This window comes from Cuculus canorus, chromosome 20 (genome assembly GCF_017976375.1).
Source record: "Cuculus canorus isolate bCucCan1 chromosome 20, bCucCan1.pri, whole genome shotgun sequence".
NCBI lineage: Eukaryota > Metazoa > Chordata > Aves > Cuculiformes > Cuculidae > Cuculus > Cuculus canorus.
This window is the reverse complement of record NC_071420.1, coordinates 10,909,580-10,927,964: the sequence shown is the minus strand read 5'-3', so window position 1 is coordinate 10,927,964 and position 18,385 is coordinate 10,909,580. Positions and strand designations below refer to the sequence as shown.

The 18,385-nt window shown below is 41.1% G+C and overlaps 1 protein-coding gene across 5 annotated transcripts; it reads left to right on the top strand.

Moving 5' to 3' along the window:
• Positions 1-92: 92 nt before the first annotated feature.
• Positions 93-17,710, top strand: KIAA0753 (KIAA0753 ortholog). Of its 5 annotated transcripts, none has more exons than XM_054085301.1 (16): positions 93-641; positions 1,275-1,417; positions 2,601-3,228; positions 4,261-4,367; positions 4,663-4,725; positions 5,530-5,745; positions 6,036-6,243; positions 7,164-7,354; positions 7,944-8,104; positions 8,859-8,948; positions 9,115-9,202; positions 10,546-10,719; positions 11,468-11,549; positions 13,755-13,875; positions 14,047-14,271; positions 16,115-17,710. In XM_054085301.1, exons 2-16 carry the CDS (start codon positions 1,328-1,330, stop codon positions 16,230-16,232), a joined length of 2,562 nt encoding a protein of 853 aa, XP_053941276.1. In that variant the 5' UTR covers positions 93-641; positions 1,275-1,327; the 3' UTR covers positions 16,233-17,710. The 5 variants fall into 5 exon arrangements, with proteins under 5 accessions (XP_053941276.1, XP_053941275.1, XP_053941274.1 ...); XM_054085300.1 differs by having other exon boundaries at positions 7,161-7,354; XM_054085299.1 differs by having other exon boundaries at positions 7,131-7,354; positions 10,549-10,719; positions 16,115-17,709.
• Positions 17,711-18,385: the final 675 nt, after the last annotated feature.

The window sequence follows — 18,385 nt, the reverse complement described above, 5'->3', positions numbered from 1 at the left end:
CTAAGCCACGCCCCCTTCTTGATCAAGCTGCGCCCGTCTCTGTGCCCCGCCCACTTCCCCGCCCCGGCCCTTCCCGGCAGTCTCTGCGGCGGCGGTTGTCGCGAGCGGGTTTGAACGCGCCCCGGCGGGACCCGCGCTGCCCGTCCCCGTCCCCGTCCCTGCGCTCCCGGGGAGCGGCCACAGCGCTCGCCACAGGGGAGGCGGGAGGAGAGAGACAGAGACCGCGACCGCGGACAGGTGCGGCCCGAACCGAGCGGGAGAGGAGACCAAGGCCGCGTTCGCTCGCGACAGGAGCTCAGGCAGTGTACGCTCGCGAGTGGAGGTCGCGACGGGAGCCCAGACAGCGCTCACTCGTGACAGGAGCTTGGGCAAGGATTCATTCACAACAGGAGCGTGAACAGCGTTTCATTGCGACAAGAACCGGGACAGCATTCGGTTCCAACAGGAGCCTCAACAGCTTTGGGCCCTGTGCACGGTGTGGTTCTCAGAGGCGGGTGAAGGAGCCACAAGTGCCTCCACACATCACTTCTATCTCCTCTGTGAAGGAGCCCTTGGCCTAGTTTCCTTCGACATCAGCGTTGTCTGCACCAGCCCATCCTGCTGCTCTGTCCCATTGCTGCCCAACATGGTTTCCCTGTCAGGTAAGACTGTAAAAGCTCTGTGGCAGTCGTCTTGGGGCACGTGGAGTGAGTCTTGTGGGCTGCAGTGGTGCCCCTTGCTCTCTGTGGAGGGGTGTAAAAAGAGCATGGACACCGGGAATGTTGCCTTACTCCATTTTGTGTGCCATGTGTACGAGCACAAGTGATGTTTTCTATCTCTTCATGCCTCAGGTTGCCTCTCTATCCATTATTCACATCAGACCTGGGACTGCTTATATGGGCGGAAATAGAATCATAGAATTGTTTGGGTTGGAAGGGACCTTAAAGATCATCCAGTTCCAACCCCTGCCATGGGCAGGGACACCTCCTGCTGGCTCAGGCTGCCCAAGGCCCGTCCAATCTGGCCTTGAACACCTCCAGGGATGGGGCAGCCACAGCTTCCCTGGGCAACCTGTTCCAGTGCCTCACCACTCTCATAATGAAGAACTTCTTCCTTATGTCCAGTCTTACTCTGCCCCTCTCCAGTTTATACCCTTTGCCCCTCGTCCTGTCACTACAAGCCTTTGTACACATTCCTCCCCAGCTTTCTTGTAGCCCTTTCAGGTACTGGGAGGTTGTTATGAGTTCTCCTTGGAGCCTTCTCTTCTCCAGGCTTGATTCCTCTTGTGTTCACAGTTGTGTTATGAGCAAAGGACGACTGACTGGGTTGTCAGCGTCAGGCCAATACGATGGGACCACGCAAGCCAACAACAACTGATGCTGCATTTGCATTTCCTACTCAGCTGCACGGGAACAGAGCCCAGGCTTTACAAACACAGGTACTACTTGACTACTGCAGCAACGCTCAACTGGTTTTCATTTGTGATCTTTTCAAAAAGATGATTATGCCCTGCTTCCTGAGGTAGCCCACTACTAAGTCTCAGAGTTTCATACTTGCTTGCATGATACTGTCATACATTATCTCTGCCCTTTTGTAAGGTTATAGATCAGAAATGACACCTGCTATTATTTACTTGTCTGTTGTGGTTTAGCCCCAGTAGGCAGCTAAGCACACAGCCCTTCAGTCATGCTCCCTCAGTGGGATGGGAAAGAAGATCAGAAGGGTCAAAGTGTGAAAACTCATGCATTGAGATACAGTTTACTGAGTGAAGCAAAAGCTGGGTGCACAAGCAAAGCAACGTGAGAAATTCCTTCACTACATCCCAACAGCAGGCAGATATTTAGCCATTTCTGCAGCTTCATCACGTGTGGAGGTGACTTTGGAAGACAAAAACCATAACTACAAACATTCTCCCTTTTTTTCCCCCCAGCTGTTACTGCTGAGCATGCTGTCATATGGTCTGGGATATCCTTTGGGTCAGCAGGGTCCGCTTTCCTAGCTGTGTCCCTTCCCAGCTCCTGGCCCACCTCGAGCCGGCTCGCTGGCAGGGCAGGGTGAGAGGCAGGAAGGGCCTTCACTCTGTTTAAGTGCTGCTCAGCAGTGACTAAAACATTCCTGGGCTTTATTCTGGTACCATGTTTCAGCTTCCTATTTCTCCTTCATCACACGTGTTTCCTTTGTTATTTTTTCTTCTGTTGCCTTTGTAAATTTAATAAGTAAATCAGTATAGTATGATCATACCAATTTATATTACTAGTGTTAGTTGTTATTAACTTCATTGTCAGAACTCTTAAAAAAAAAGTCTTAGTAAGGGCATTCGTTTTCCATGGCCTGAGCCCTTCAGAGCTGATTTTTCAATGTGTGCACCCTCCCTAAGGTGTCCAGTCTACATTGCAGGCATTATTTACAAGTTGATCTAAATACTTAATTCAAAATAATCTGGAATAGTGGCATTTGAGTGGACAGAATGCCTTGCATGCACTGAAGAAGTACCATCACAACAGAATGCATTCTAGTATGAAAGAGGATCCATTTTCCTTACTGTTATACCCTAGAGGTGCATCACCTGTGTAAACTGTTCTGTGTAACGTAAGCCTTTTTGTTTTTACACTTTGGAACAGCTCCAGTTTAATCGAAACGTTCCTGCAGTTCCAGAGAACTTGGCTCTCAGATTCTCTCACCCTCGTCCAATTATAATAGAAAAGCTGAAGGCATCCAATGATCGGAGAAACCTCACTGGAAGCGAGGACCTCAGCGTCAGAAGCTCTGGTATGTTTTCAGTGGTATCTGAAGAGAGACTAAAATTGGCTGTTCAGCTAGCCAAGAAGGACATAAAACGAAGGCATCTTGAAGAGCAAGTGAAACAGCAAGTGGTTGGAGATGCTGTCAATAAACCGCTGTTGGCCCAGAAGTCACAACAACAGGAGACTGAAGTATTTGAAAGTCCTGGAAATAAAAACGCACGGAAGTCTCAAACTCGCTTGAAAGATTTGCAGAAACTCAGTCAGCCTTCCAGACTGGAGACCACCAGCTCTGGTGCTAAGGTTTATCTCTACACTCCGAATCGGAAAAAGCTCATACCGAAAAAGGTCATGCCAGCTGTCTCAGATTCTCCACCCACTCGTGACACCGGGCCGGACCCCAGGTCAAGCGTAAGTAATAAAGAAGATAAAAATCTGCAGGAAGTCCGACGGCTGCAAAAGGAATTGAGAAGCTGTGTCCAGAAAATTGAGGACCTGACTAAAAAAGGTGTAAGACTGTACATTTATATATCATTATTTTCCGTAGTGTGTTGATCTGTTCTTCTTTGGGTTTTGGCTTGGATTAGAATCGGCGTTTAATTCTGTAATTTTGAGAACCACCTCCTTTTTTCAGAAGTAGATAAAAGCTAGAAATGCTACCCACTTAAAGCAATTGCAGGGTTTAATATCTTGGAGTGTTTGTGGTGGGTTCCAGTCCAACCTGAATAACATGGGAGAACAAATATGGGTGTTTGTAGGCCTATTAGCTAGATATTCAGATTGCAAAAAACTGTCATAATTAACCACTATCTTGTCAGTGACAAGAAAGGGCGCAATGGCTGGTAAAATTTGATTTCACAAGTCACTGACCTAATTTATGTCTGCGCAGTAGCATGGTTAATGTTTTTTTTGACACTGTGTTGTGGGCTAACCCTGGTCAGCTGTGAAATGCCCCATGCTTATGCTCATTTATCCCCTGGTGGGACTGGGGAGAGAATAGAAATATTAAAAGCGAGAACGCTTACAGGTTGAGATAAGAGTAGTTTAGTAAGGGAAAGTCTTAGTGCTCTGCAAGTACCATTCAGCGACAGCCAAAACACTGTTGTGTAATCAACACTGGTTTAGTCATAAATCCAAACCAGCACCATACTGGTCACTGTGAAGAAAACTCACTTCGTCCCAGCCAGCACAGCTGCACAGCTTCTTTTGTAATAACTAGCAGGAGGTTTAACTATTCTTGACTTTGTGTGCTTTACCTGCAACTCTGTTGTAAAACTGAGGGGTCATGTAATTTTTGGAAGGTATAACTAATAAGCTATATTGTACAAGAATGTTTAATCAGCTTCTAAATAGAAACGTGATGTACAGTTAAATAGCGAGCTTGTGTAACAGCTCAAGGGAGCCCTGCAAAATATAGATAGGTTGTGTATTGGTTCTGCATGAGAGAGGCTTTTTGTTAAAATATGTTTGTTATCATGGCTTAATCATAATTTCCACAGGTTAATTTAAGACATAAAACTTTAGATTTCATGCTTTTTAGGGAAAGAGAGAGAAATTCTAGATCCCGATACAGAGCAGCGAGTTCGCATTAGGAGACAGGAGCAAGCTGCACGGTCAGCTCGGATGCTGTATGCGCTCCAGCAACAGGTAGGAACCAGCATTTTAAATTGGGATGTATAGTAGTTAGTTTATTGCCGTGGGTTTGACAGAAATGGAATGAAACAAGAAATTCTGTCAGGTTATCTCTGAGCTTCCACGGCATTCTAGTTTAGATCTGAATGGTGTGACTGATTTCCCACATGACTGGACAGAGGGATGAGCGTCACTGGGGGAAAATGCGGACTCTCACTCCGACGTTACAGTGAAGAGTAATTGTTCCTATATAGTCATGGAGCTAATTCTAACTGACCTTCCCATCTCCCCTTCCTTTCCTGACAAACAGGTAAAAGAAATTCAGGATGATTTAGAGAAACTAAGTCCTCATAAAGTCAAGCATACTAAAAAGGTAAGATGTCATTGTCCTTCAGGCTGTAAGTAACTTACTAACAGAGTTTTCTGGCTAGTTTAATTGGTTGTCTAGGGCATGCCTCAGCCCTCTCTAGGAGGGAGATGTTCTTCGTAATTTGCACCTTATATCTCATCCTGACAGAATTACCTTTCACTTGTTCTTTTGCTGCCTTTGCTGCTTTCCTCTTCTCCTCAGTTCTTATCCATCTACACTAAACTGGGGAAGAAAGCTGCTGGTCTTCTGCTATTACATGACTCTTAATTCCTTCTTCATTCCACTTTCTTTTCTGAATTATAGTGTTCTACTTTTGACTGCTTTTTATAACTTCCTGTTGATGTGTCTCAGTCTTACCAGTCTCCTTTCTGTCTTCTCTAACCAGCATCTTTCAGAAAGACCATACTGAGATTATGTCTACTGTTTGGCAGTATTGTCCCATTCTCTTCTGCTTTTCCATCACTTGTATTTTCCTTTTATAACCAAAACTGAGGGATGGAGAATGTTCTATTTTGCAATTGCTGCATGTTAGGGTCAAGCCCGTGACTACAGTACTTTATTGGTACAGGTAGTAGAAACATCAGATTGTGGTTATTTTGTCTGGTCCTTGATATGAGTACTGTTGTGTAGTAACTTTAATAGATTACTTAAATGCCTGTTCTGTTCCGTTCCACAAATGACCTCATATCCATCAGAAATACCCCAAGTCTTAGCATTTCTCCATGAAACTGTGGCAAGAATTCTGTGAATAGTATCAGTATTCATAGAAACTATAGCTATTAAAGCATTTCTTTTTCATTTTTCCAGTCTCGAGCAGCATCCAGATTGGCAGCAGCACACAGAGGAGCTGTACGAGCCTTGCAGGCATTTGCCAGTCAGTTTACAGATCAAACAGAGCAGCAGATTCCTACCCACTACAAGGAACTGGGCAGTCTCATTCGACAACTTTCTCTCTGTTCAGCTAGACTAGAAGTGGATTCTTCCATTTCTGACATTATCATAGATATTTTGATGCAAGTTGAGGTAGGAAAAAGCATTTTTGTTTTGCTGAGGCAGAAAAGATGTAGTGAAATACGAGACTACAAACTATATTCTGTGTTCATGAAATGGCAGAATATCTTACTGTTGATTTTTTTATTAAAGGCTGTATTTTCTAGTGTATAAATACATTTCTAATGTTCCTAAGTAATGTTGTTCTAAAATACAGTTGAATCCTAAAGATGGAAGCTACTTGCTGCCGTTCTTGTTGCTGTTCTTGTTATTCCATCAGGTTGATTAAGAGATTAATAACAATTCTAAATCCTTTGGTGCAGGATCTGGATTCACTGCTAGAAAAGAAACAAACATCAAAAAAAGTTAAGAAATGTATTTCAGCATCTCAGGAGAAATCTCCAAGGAACCTGGAGACATTTCTAGCCAGAAAGCAGCTTAACTCTCCAGAAGGAGAAAACAAACATCTCGTCTTAAAGGAACAAGGCCAAGAATGTAGAAAATCTCCAGCTGCCAGGAGTCTCTTGCCTGGTTTGTATTTTGAATTATTAAATACATTTTTATTGGATAATTTACCATCTGCAGTTCGAGTTGGTAGTATGTACATGTTGTTGGTCAGAAGTGCAGAACAGCCTTAGTAGCCTTAGTTGAGCTGTTCTCCTGAGATGTTAGACCCACAGATTTATGTGCCTTGTTATAACACTATTATTATTAACATCATCATGTACTTCCTGATTTTCTTTTACTGTGGGCTACACTTGGATTGTTCTTCTGTAACACACCTAAACAACAGTTTACAAGTTTACATTAATAGTGCATACAGAATATTTCTAAATATCTACGTGGAGAATACTATATAAATGCATTATTTTGGATTGCAAAGTTACTGACTGTTAGCAAATCTCCAACAAGGCTATCATGGTTTAACTGCTTACAGTGAAAAGATACACCAGAGCCTTGGCTCAGAATTCCCTTGGTTTGTGCAGTTTCTCTGCTTTTGAGAGAGGTGACTGTTTATTAATCTTGCCAGTTTATTAATGTTCGTGTCTTCTGAATAGTAATTGTAGTTTCGGTACCTAGAGACACATTAAGTGGTGGTTAAGCTGAAGACTCTGGGTATTTTCACTACTAATTTGCCATACAACCTTTGGGAATTTACTTTATTGTTCTTCTATTTCATATATGACAGGAAAACACCCAAATTTCCTCTTCATTGAAATAGTCTAAGAAAAAGTTTATTTAATACTTGTCAGGAAATAAAAGGATTGTTTTTTTAATTTGATTTTTATTTATGGCAGAGCTTAGAATTTCATGATTACATGTACCTAGCATAACAGCAGCATCAAATGTAGAAATAAAGGTGATGCTTGTCTCTTTCAACTTACAGTGAAAAGTTCGTTTGTTATTCTTGATTACAGATAAACATCAACATGTTGCAAATATTTCAGCAGTTCAGAAGGCAAACAGCTGTGCTTACGTGTTCCACAATAAATTCCGAGAAGAAAACGCCCTGCCTGCTCCAAAGAGAAATGCTGCTCTCCAAGGAGGCCTGAATGAACTGGTGAGACCTAGGGCTGTGAAAAACATCCTGGAAAGTGGCCCTTTGAAGAAGAAAGGTGTGTTATTGCCTGCAAAATCACAGGTATGGAAGTGATAAAAGAATTTATGCTTTAGAATCATAGACTATTTTGAGTTGGATGGGATCTTAAAGGTCATGTAATTTCAACCCCCCTGCCATGGGCAGGGACACCTCCCACTGGCTCAGGCTGCCCAAGGCCCAACCAACCTGGCCTGGAACACCTCCAGGGATGGGGCAGCCACAACTTCTCTGGGCAACCTGGGCCAGTGCCTCACCACCCTAATCATGAAGATATTCTTCCTTATGTCTAGTCTAACTCTGCCCCTCTCCAGTTTATACCTATTGCCCCTCATCCTATCCCCACAAGCCTTTGTAAACAGTCCCTCCCCAGCTTTCTTGTAGCCCCTTCAGGTCCTGGAGGCCCCCTTCAGGTACTTTCTTCTAATTGTCCTCTGGGATTTATGTAGTGTAAGACACCACCAGGCTTTGCACTTTCTCACAGAAAGGGGATACATGATATCTGCCTACTTTATGTCTAACGACTATTTTATCAAATGTTTTTTTGAAAGTAATGTTAGTGTTCCTTGGGAACGCACTGTGCAACTAGAAACAATGGAATCTATGTTTTTAACATGACTGTGTTGATTTTAAGGGAAAGCTGAAATCAAGACAAATACGGCCTAGAGGAAAGCGTGCCCGATTTCAAGAGACAACTATATCTTTCCAGCTGAAGGAGAACAAACGACTTGTTAAAGAGAGCAGAATACCTTGTGTGCCTCTAGACCCTACATCTCTACCCGCTTCACCTGAGCGGTACGTTCACAGTCGAGTGGAACGAGGCTTTGCCCTAGTGCTTCTGTCCTAGCAGTAGGATGGGTTTGGCCTGACTGTCGCACTGTGAGGACAAGTGGCACAGTGCAGCTCACTACCAGATAGCTGTATGCTTTTCTCACTCGGCGCAAGGTAGCCACATTCGTACAGCCTTGGAAGAGCCCCGGTGCTCTGTGCTTTTCCCTGGATCAGGTGCAGATATTGTCTGGGAGTCACAGGCCAAAGGGTGCTAGGCAGGGCATTGACGAAACAGACTGGATACAGAGTAGTTATTCACAGGTAAATGTATCCCTGTTCCAGAAAGATAATATATGTATCTTTGAGCCAGTGGCAGAGTGCAGGTTTTAAACTGTATTCAGCATCTTGTAGACCAGGGCTCCCCACATTTTTATTGTTTTGTGACTGTCGTTTGTGACGTTTGCAGCTGGAGATAAAACTGCTGATCCAGCTGCTGGACCTGGAGTAGACAGTTTGTATGGTAAGATAAGGAGCTTGTCTTGCTGGGCAGTATTTGTGGATAGCCATGAAGTTGCCCGTTTGTCAGTAGCAGAAACATAATTGAAGATCCCTGGTTCTCTGCCGAATTTCCTGGCTTATATGATTTCAAAGTCAGTATTAACTTTCTAAAGTTTTTTTGCAAGTTTTCTGAGCTAGTATTTGGAATCACATGATTGCATTCTTCAGTTTTTAGAATGTGCATTTCATAACCCTCTTCATTACTGTTTCATTTTTGAAGACTAGCACAGCTTGAAGCAGGAACTTCAAGAGGAGTGAAGGTTCTAACTGACCTCAGCAAAGGAGAGATGAAAAATATACAAAACTTAAGGTAATGACTTACTTTGAAGAGATAACAAATGGCGTCAGATCTGATGTGGTCTTTTTCCCATTCCCACCAGTCCCCCAGAACGTACATTTATGTGTTTGGGAGTTTTAAATTATTGTTGTCATACCGAGTTTCAGAATGACATTGTCGTCTCTTCTTCTTTGTGTAGGTCACAAAGTGCTTCTCCAACCCGGTACCCAGACAAAGTTGAGAAGGCAGCGCGGGAGCACTTAGAACCTCCAGTAGATAGGACACAGGTAGTACAATCAAGTTCATGCTATTGTTTGAAAGATGCGTTTAGAGCTGTAAAATACTTATAAAGAGGCTTTGGTTTCTTTTCAACTTAAAGCAAGTCATATTGACGTATAGTCAACATGGGTTTGGACTTTTGGAGATCGTAGTTCCGTTTCAGTGTGTGGGTCTTGAGTTATTGTAATGAAGTTTGGCGAATCTGCATTTAATGTTTTGATTAGTTTCTTGTCAAGTACATGTATTTTTAAGTTGGTTTTGAGTAGTCTACAGTCAATATGACTGGACTTGATAAGAGTATTTTAATAATTCTTATAATACCATATTTAATGATTAAATAATTTTAGACTAGCAATATTAATGACAAATAATACAGAAAGCTTGATTATCATGATAGGATTTACATTTTATTTAGAAGATCAATCTCTCCGTGGAAACAATCTGTCCTTTGAAGGATTCTTTATTTAGCTACCTTTTAACTCATGCAGCTGAGAAGGCCTATTCTAGCTGCATGTTGCAGAGTAAAGCTACTTGACATTTAAGATTAATTTTTATCTTTGCCATAGAGCAGAATACACCTGGAAAAGTAGCACTGACTTCCTGAACTTTGCAATTTCAATTTAACATAAGTCATATCTTTAAAACAGTGTTGTTGTATGGGCACCTGTGCCTTCTAAAGTGTTAGTTTGTAACCACGTGCAATATGAAACAATGAGAAAGCTCTTTCTACCAGCATCTCTTTTGTATGTTTTTCACTTGGTGTGACCTCCAATGCATAAAGTTGTACAGGGGGAAAAACATTTTCATGTAAAATAGTGCAGATAAATGAATAGTGATAGCATACCATGGCTAATTGGTAACACTGGACACAGCGGAAACATACAGCTGTGGCCTGGATCCTATATATTTACTCATTACCACCCAGAGCTGCCGTGAGGCTGTTCCTGTATGATAAGTTAAATGGGTGCATAGTATTTTTAAGGTGAGAGCCTTCGCTTCACTTTCTTGAAGTCCCGGATGATCTCTGAACCTGTGGCAGTTTTTTCTTCAATTTGGGAACACAGTTGTATAGTGAGCTTTTTCCATATTCATTGATTTTATCACTAGGAACATACTAAGCTGTTTCTATTGATTTGACTTATTGTGTGGTCAGAAGGAAAACGGGAATTTATTTGGGCTTTTTTTTTTCATTAAAGGGAAAAGTTGAAATGACAATTGAGTTATTTCCATGAGCTGCTGTAAGAGATGTTTGATTTGTAAGCATTCTTGCCCACCAGTTGTTTTGGGTTCTTTTTCTTTCTTTCTTGCATTGGTTGTGTGTTGGGGTTTTTGCTTTCCTTTTTTAAAATAGCAGGTTGCAGCAAATGCAGATATTCTAACTGAAAAGCTATTGGATGATCTTTTGGAAGATACTGCTCAGGAACTGTGGAGTATAGAGCAGCGTGAGAGCCTACAGATGGAGGCTCTGCCCGTGGCTGACATGCACAGTCTGGAGTCAATGTTGCAAAGAATGGAAGAAATTGAAGTAAGATTTTCTTTCTGGGTTTGTCTCATCAGTACAAGTTCCTTGTTTACTGTCCATAAACTGTAACCTGTGTAAATAAGTATCTACATTCTGAAGTGAAGCAAGGTCCAACTGGATCAGGGTATGAAATGGAGGACTTGACTCAAGACTCAAGACTTTGTGGCTTAGACCATCGTATGTGAATAGAGGATCAGTGTGGTGATTCTGTTGATAGTCTCACTGACTGGAAGGTCTTTGGATATTGATGAATTTAATGTTATTTTCCATTTTTCTGGCATAAGGATCCTAGTATGCCAGCAGCATGAGCATCTCAAGGAAATATGCTCTGGTAATCCAAAATATTTTACAAGGCACCATGGAGAAGTCAGACAAATACATGGTTATCTGCTCTTTTTTATCTTTCTATGTAAATATTCATGCTTTCTATGTAAATATTCATGAGGTTATCATTTACTTAACTTGAACTTTCTCACTTGTTGCTCACTTAAGGTCAGGTCTTCTGTAGATTTTGGTTAAGTGCTGTTTCAGCCTTCCCATTCAGTGAAATTTATCCTGATTTAGAACTGAGTTTAGCAAAATTTATGTCTGGAGATCTATTCACGAATCCGAAGCCTGAAGCTGATGTTGTGCAGTTTCCTTACCCAGGGGAGGAATTCACTGTGGGTGAGGCAGGAACAGCGTGAGGGCCCTTTTGATGTCTGGCTAACTGCTATGTGTTGTTCGATTCATTTTGTGTATTTAAAACCAGAGATACCAGGAGGCCGTACGCAGGAGGTTCACCCAGATCGTGTACAGTGACTTGGAGTTCTGGGACCAAGAACACAAAAAAGGTAAGTTTCTTTTTAATGCAGTTTGCTTTTCCCTGTAATCACAGAATCACTTGATTGGAAACGACCTTTGAAATCATCAAGCCCAGCTGTACCTGTCCACTACTAAACCAGATCCCTGAGCACCTCATCAGCCTAGCTTTTAAACCTCTCCAGGGATGGGAACTCAAGCCCCTCCTTGGGCTCTGCCAGGCCCTGAAAACCCTTTCAGTGAAGACATTTTTCGTGATGTCCAATCTGAACCTGCCCTGGTACAGCTTAAGGCCATTCCCTCCCATCCCATCAGCTGTCACTTGGGAGAAGAGACCAACGCCCAACTCACTACAACCTCCTTTCAGGCAGTATCTGTATCTTTCTTTCAGATGTCAAAATCACTGGATTATGCGTGATCAAACAGCACCTTCCAGACACAGTTTTTACTACAGGTTCTCCTTGAAGAGGACTGTTTCTATCGTATAGTTCTAAAATCAATATTTTAATGACTAAGGATCTCTTGTGAGAACGGACTGTAATTTTCTGCTTGCCCTTCTTGGGGTTGTATTTGGATAGAAATCACTGCAGATGCAACTTAGCTGAAGGATAGGACTCTTTAGTACATATAGCAATCATTGAATGTTAGGTTCAAATGTTGTTGTCCATTTTCTGGGCATTTGTCATTCCTTAACTTAGATATGTTCTCTTCTACCAAAATGTGAGTAATGATTTTTGTGCAGTGAAGATGATGATCCATGTTACACATACAGGAATTCATCTGTAAGCTACTTGAATTTACTCCAGAAGGCAGCGAGTTGACTTTCTAAGTCTGAGCTATCCAAAAGCCACTTTGCTCGTTTTCTTGTTAAGCTTTTCATGACTTGCTAGCCTTCAGTTTCAAGAAAAGGGCTGGCAAACCTGTAAACCTTAATCTTGAAAGGACCATTTAGTGTGTCACTTAAATTGATTCCTTTGAAAGGCCGTTAATTACTTACCAGTAATCATTATCATGCTGATGAATTCAGAACTGTTTGTAAGAGTTCACAGGCTGAGGCTAGGTAGAGTGAAACAGTCTCGTTTGTTCCTGCTGCTGATTTGCTTAGGCAGGAGCAAGCAGGGATTTATCTTCTAGTTTGCTTCTTTCTTTTGTTTTCATAAACCATGAGTTTAAGTGGCTCACAGTTCAACAGTGTCTGGTAAATATTAGTGTAGCAGTGAATCCATGACAGTTTAAGGTTCTCCTGGCAGTATACAGAAGATAATATTAAAATACTTAAGCTTAGAGTATTTCTCTCTTTCCTTATTCCTTTCCAGTGATGGTGATACTGTTTTTTAGATCTTGTGGAATCCATGCAAGTTTAATTTTTAAATCCTTAGACTCTGGATTTTTGTTTACAGAATTCATTATCCAATGATTAGGCAAAAGGGTGCCTAATCCTTGAAAGAAACATAGTTCAGATGCTTCCAGTTGACATTAATCACACTTTTTCTGCTTGTTTTTTATTGGATAGAAAAATAAATGAAAGGGTGTAAAGTTTTCAGACGAAACATATAACTAGCTTCACATCAGATTAAATTCCCGATTGAGAGAGACACCTAAGAAATATAAGAAGGAAACTGTTCACTAATGAAAGGTAGCATTCCAAACAACAGCTTTGTGTTCCCCGTGCCCAAGTGTACATATTTGTTTGCCACAGTGACATTCCAATAAGGATGAATTATGCTTGCTCTTTTCCCCACCCCTGCACTGTTCTTCATCCTTTGAGTGCAACAGTGAAGCTACACTGATTTTTTCCAAGTTGAGTATCTGATCACACGCTGACTTTAATGGAACTATCTTGTTTTACGCCAGCTGGAAAATCTCACAGTGAGACTGGTGAAGACTTAGCCTGTATCTTGTTGGATTTTTTTTTTTCCATGTCTTGGATTTACGGCCAAGCCTAATAGACCACGCTAGTTTTAGAGTAGTATTTTGTTTCTCTTCTCTAGACATATCTACTGCCACAACAAACTATTTATACTAAAGGTAGGATTTATAAAATGCTCAGCTTTAATGCACTGAGCTATTGGAAATTCTATCTTGGATTTACATTTTAGGGGCTTGTCGACTTCAATACCTTTCTCTGAAGGACTTCTGCTTAAAAGAAGTAAAAGTCTTTGTGAGGACTTACCTGCAGTAAATGTAGTTTTTCTTTTCCAAAGAAACAGTTTTAAATGTTATTTTCTTCCTTCTAGAACAACAAATGGCATCAATAGCTGAAAGACCTACATCTCCTCATCCAATTCAGATGACTAAATTAATTGGACGCACAGAGCCAGAAGTGGACATTTTATTGGAAAAACCTCTTGATGGCAAGTAAGTAGAATGTTCAGCCCTGCACTAAGCTGGGGTGCAAATGAGCCGTGTGTTGTCTTTATAATGTTTTTGTTACAGAAAATTAGGGTTACTGTTTGAAAAGATTTTCTGATCCTTCAAAAAGGTACTTTAAAGTCTAGTTGTGGCTTAATGACTGTTTTGTATTTTCAGTGATATTGATGAAAATGAAGAAGCAGAGGAGAAATTGCAGACTGGAAACGATATTCTGCAGCCTTTGACTCGGAATTCTCTACAAAAAGGGTGCTGTGTGTCTCTCTCTGTGCCAAAACATATGCTCCAGAGTATCTTGGATTATAACAGCAGATACAAGCATCACTTGAAGCTTATTTCCCATGAGGCAGTAGGCAGTTTCGATCCATGGCAGATTGCTGAGAGGTATATGAACTATTTTTGTGTCTTTGAAGTGAATGTATTGGCTAATGAACAGGCTTTCTGTCCTTATTCATGAAAGGAGTGGGGAAGGGACCATTTAAATTCGAAAGCCAGATGCAGTTGGCCATTGGACCGTTTCGCCACCAGTACTTTGTACTCATGGATTTTTAAGGTAATTGGATACAACAATTGGTAATTGGATACGGGAGCAGAATCTCCTGGAGGAGGGATTATTTTTTCACATCTTCCTGTGGTTTCTGCTAAGCAAGCAGGACGATGTAAGCTGCAATACCGACCTTTGCACTGAAGCTTGAATAAGTGTTCTGATTGCTCAGTAACGGGTATAGCAACTAAATTATATCACTGGTCATTATTTCCTTCTGCTTTTATTGAGTGACTGGCTATAATTGCCAAGCAATCACTTTCAGTATATATATTCTGATATATCTTGGAAATCACCTATTGATCTTGTAAGGTCCCAGCTCCTCGAAAAACATGGAAATAGACTGAACTGAACTTGGTAGTCCCATTCTTTCAGAACTGAAGAAATAGTAGGACAACATCACTTGGCATAGAGGGGCTGTTAATTCCCTACAAAATGGAAATTGGGAGGCTTCCGATTATGGGAGGAGAGAAATGAAAGAAGAAAACTTGGGAGTATTAAGAAAGAATTGCGAAATTTAACCAGAGTTTGTAGATGGAGTGGTTTGCTGTAATTGCCTGTGTTGGTAGATTGGACATCGGCCTTATTGCCAAGAGTTCTTAAGCTTCTGCACGCATTTTTAATGTACTATCACTGAAAATCGGCAAGATAGCTCATTTCGGCACCATTTGGCATCTGCATTAGTGTTTCCAGGAACAGGTCCTACAATATTTGAGATTACTTCCCTATGTTGGCCATGAGTGCTGGTGGTTTGCCCAGCTGTGGATAAATAGGCAGATGTTTAATAGCTATGGTTAGATCACTGTGTGAATCTGCTGAACTGAACCACTGAAATACACTTTGCCAGATCTCAGCACTGCACTCCTTTTTATAATCCAAGTCAGGCTGGGTAGTTCGAGGGCTGGCACTTTCATGGAATTGGCCGATGGATTAAATGGCAATGAATCTCTCCTGACCGCTGAATTCCAGTGCTGCCCTTTGCCTGGTACATGTTTTTACCCAAATCAAACTGCCCCCCAGTCTGATAGCCAGTGTGTGCCATGGACTCGTTACCACCAGAGGGCATTCTAAATCTTTTTACATGGAATAGCCACGTTCTACAGAATCACTCCCAAGCTGTGCTCAAAGTCTTAGAAACACTAATTTTATGATATGTTAGAATATATGCAAAAATGAAGAGAAGTTTTCAAGAGGTAAACAATGGTGTTCTTACACTAAAATAGTTTTCTGTAGCATCTGCTGTGGTCCAGAGATCCCTGAAAATTGAAATTTCGTGTCTCACTTTTCCTTAAGTTTTATTACTCTCAGTAAGACGTGATTCAGTGGCAGATTAAAATCAATGAGAAGATTCCCACTTGATTCAGTGGCCTCTGGATGAGCACCATAGTATGTTAACTTTTATTCCCAAAGCAGGATTAGTATCTAAGAGTTTGAAAAAAAGTAAGCCACCGAGATCTCTCAATGCTTTGAAGCCTGAAGTACATCCTTAGCTATGAACCAGAGTGAGGAAAGAATTTCTGATATCTTATACCACACACAGCAAATCTTTCCCTGGCCTAAGCATTAAAAAGAATGAAAAAACATGAGTATTTGCCTTTTAAATGCAGAGCATTGCTATCAATGGAATGAATGACTGGAACTTCCTGAACCTTTTCCCTTTCTTCTTTCTTCCCTCTCCCTCAGTCTTGCAGAGCAACTGATAGAAGAAGCCCTTTGTGATGTGGCAGCAGAGCTGCAGGATGTTTGTGAGGATTATGCAGAAGCTGTGTTCACATCGGAGTTCTTGCAGCCAGCGCTGTAAATGATTCCAAATCTGCCCCATTATCAAATGCAACGTCAGCCTCAGTCTGGCAGTCTCGTCAGATGATCTCATTGTTCATGTTTTCTTAAACGTCTGTGAGATTCACCAAATGATTTAAGCCCATCAAGGATTTATCTCAGGTTTTTGTAAAGCCATTATTGTATTTCCTTTTCAGACTCTATCGTATTGCACTTATCAGGACTTTATTTTCAGCCAGTGTTTCAATAGAATGAAGTAAACTTTTACAGGTAAGGGTTATATGTTTTGATAGGAATAACGATCTGTTTGCATACCTCTTACTTCATTCATTTTATGCGTGATCTGCTTTCTAGAATAAAATACTGGGAGGAGAAGTGGGTTCAAGCAGTGTCACAGATTTAGCTGTACTGTGCCTCAGTCTTCTGCTTTAAAAGAGAGAAAACCTGGTTTACCTTCCTGTAAGGGAACTATGGGGTTTGGTTTGTTCTTCTCACTAAAACGCTTTGAACAGACTTGATAGTTGTGTCAGAAGAACAAAGCATTATTGGTGTTTCTGAAGCCAAGATGGAACAGTCCAAAGTAAAAGCTGTTTGGTTTGCTGCTGAGGGCTCTCAAGTAAGAAAGGTGTTGTCTGACACCATGCTGAGCCTGTGTTCTAGGATTAGTTCTTTTGGGATGTGGCTATATCCAAAGGAAGGGTTCTCATGGCACAGCATTCAGTAGATTTAAGCACCGTCAGCTTAAATTTAGGCCAGCAGCCTGCTTAGACTCTTGCTTGGACCTTCAGAGTGTATGACCTCTTCTGCTGGTTTCAGAATATCACCGCTACATTACACACAGACAAGTGAGACCTTTCAATAGAAGCGCATCATGGAGATTTTATTCCTTTTTTTCTTAAAGCTAGTATAGAACATTATCATTTTATCAGCGTTTAGTGATCCAACCCCACGTTTCTTACTAGAAAGGCTCCTATTGAAATCAAGAACAACAAAATTAATGAGCAACTGGCATTTCTGCAATATTGAATTAACTTGTTTGTTTTAAGTAATCAATGGTTGGCTTATGCCTGGAGCGAGCAATGAGTAATATTTATGGCAGTATTCTAGGGAAATGCAAAATCAACGCTTGAGATAACCCAAAAAACAATATGACTGTCTGTTCCCTTTGACAAAATCCTCTAATAGCGGTCAACCTATAACAGAATTATTCCTAACCTTCAAAGATCATTTTAATTTTCTCTATTTAGGACAAACATTTTGAAAATAATTGTATTTTTATTGCAGATTGGTTTACTGTATTTACACCAAATGTAATGATGTAAATGTTACTGCTGATGTGTGACTTTCCTGATGTGTGATTTCTGTAATTTAAAACACTATCTTTTTTTATTTCTAAGATTACAGATATAAACCTGGCTTTTAGTCCCAAAGATTAAAGCCATAGAGTCTCTATGTATGTGTATATATGCTTTGGAAAATATTTCAAGATATATTTTATTTTTTAATAAACAACACTTGTTTCTTAGGACTGAACATAGTTTTAATGTAAGGTAACTTCCATCTGAACCCATTCGGAATAGTCAGCACCTCACTACATGATGGAATCAGACTGTCATGTGCCTCAGAGTAACGTAGTGATCTCTCAAGGTAAACAGCCTTTCTCTCTTCAGTCCCATGGTACTGTGAGTGGTATCCTCTGGTGATGCTAAAGTGAACTTTTATTTTGGATGAGAATTTTGTGGTATTTCAGTGCCTTCCAGGAGCAGAAATGTCTGGAGAGTTGAGGCTTCAGGTAGGATCCCTGACTTCACACTCTTCAGCCCTTCCTGAGGAAGGGTTTTGTAATGCCTTATTTTCACATCAATCCAGACAATTACAAAGTTGCTACCCTGAAAAATTTCATAATTGTAGGGCTTCATCTTAAAGTGACTGCATGTCGTTCCTAAGGGACAAATTAACATCAAGCTGGGTAAACATTACACGTGGGCAAATTCTTGTCACAGTGTGTTGATGGGGCTGAAACGTGCAACCATAATACCAGTGCAGTTGTTAACTATGCATCTAATGAGCCGTGTTAACTGTCATGCATTTATGTAGGGCACTGTCAGACATTTAAGTCTGTATTTCTTTAAATATAAGTCATGGGGGAGTGCCAGAAGCAGTTTCAGACTGAAA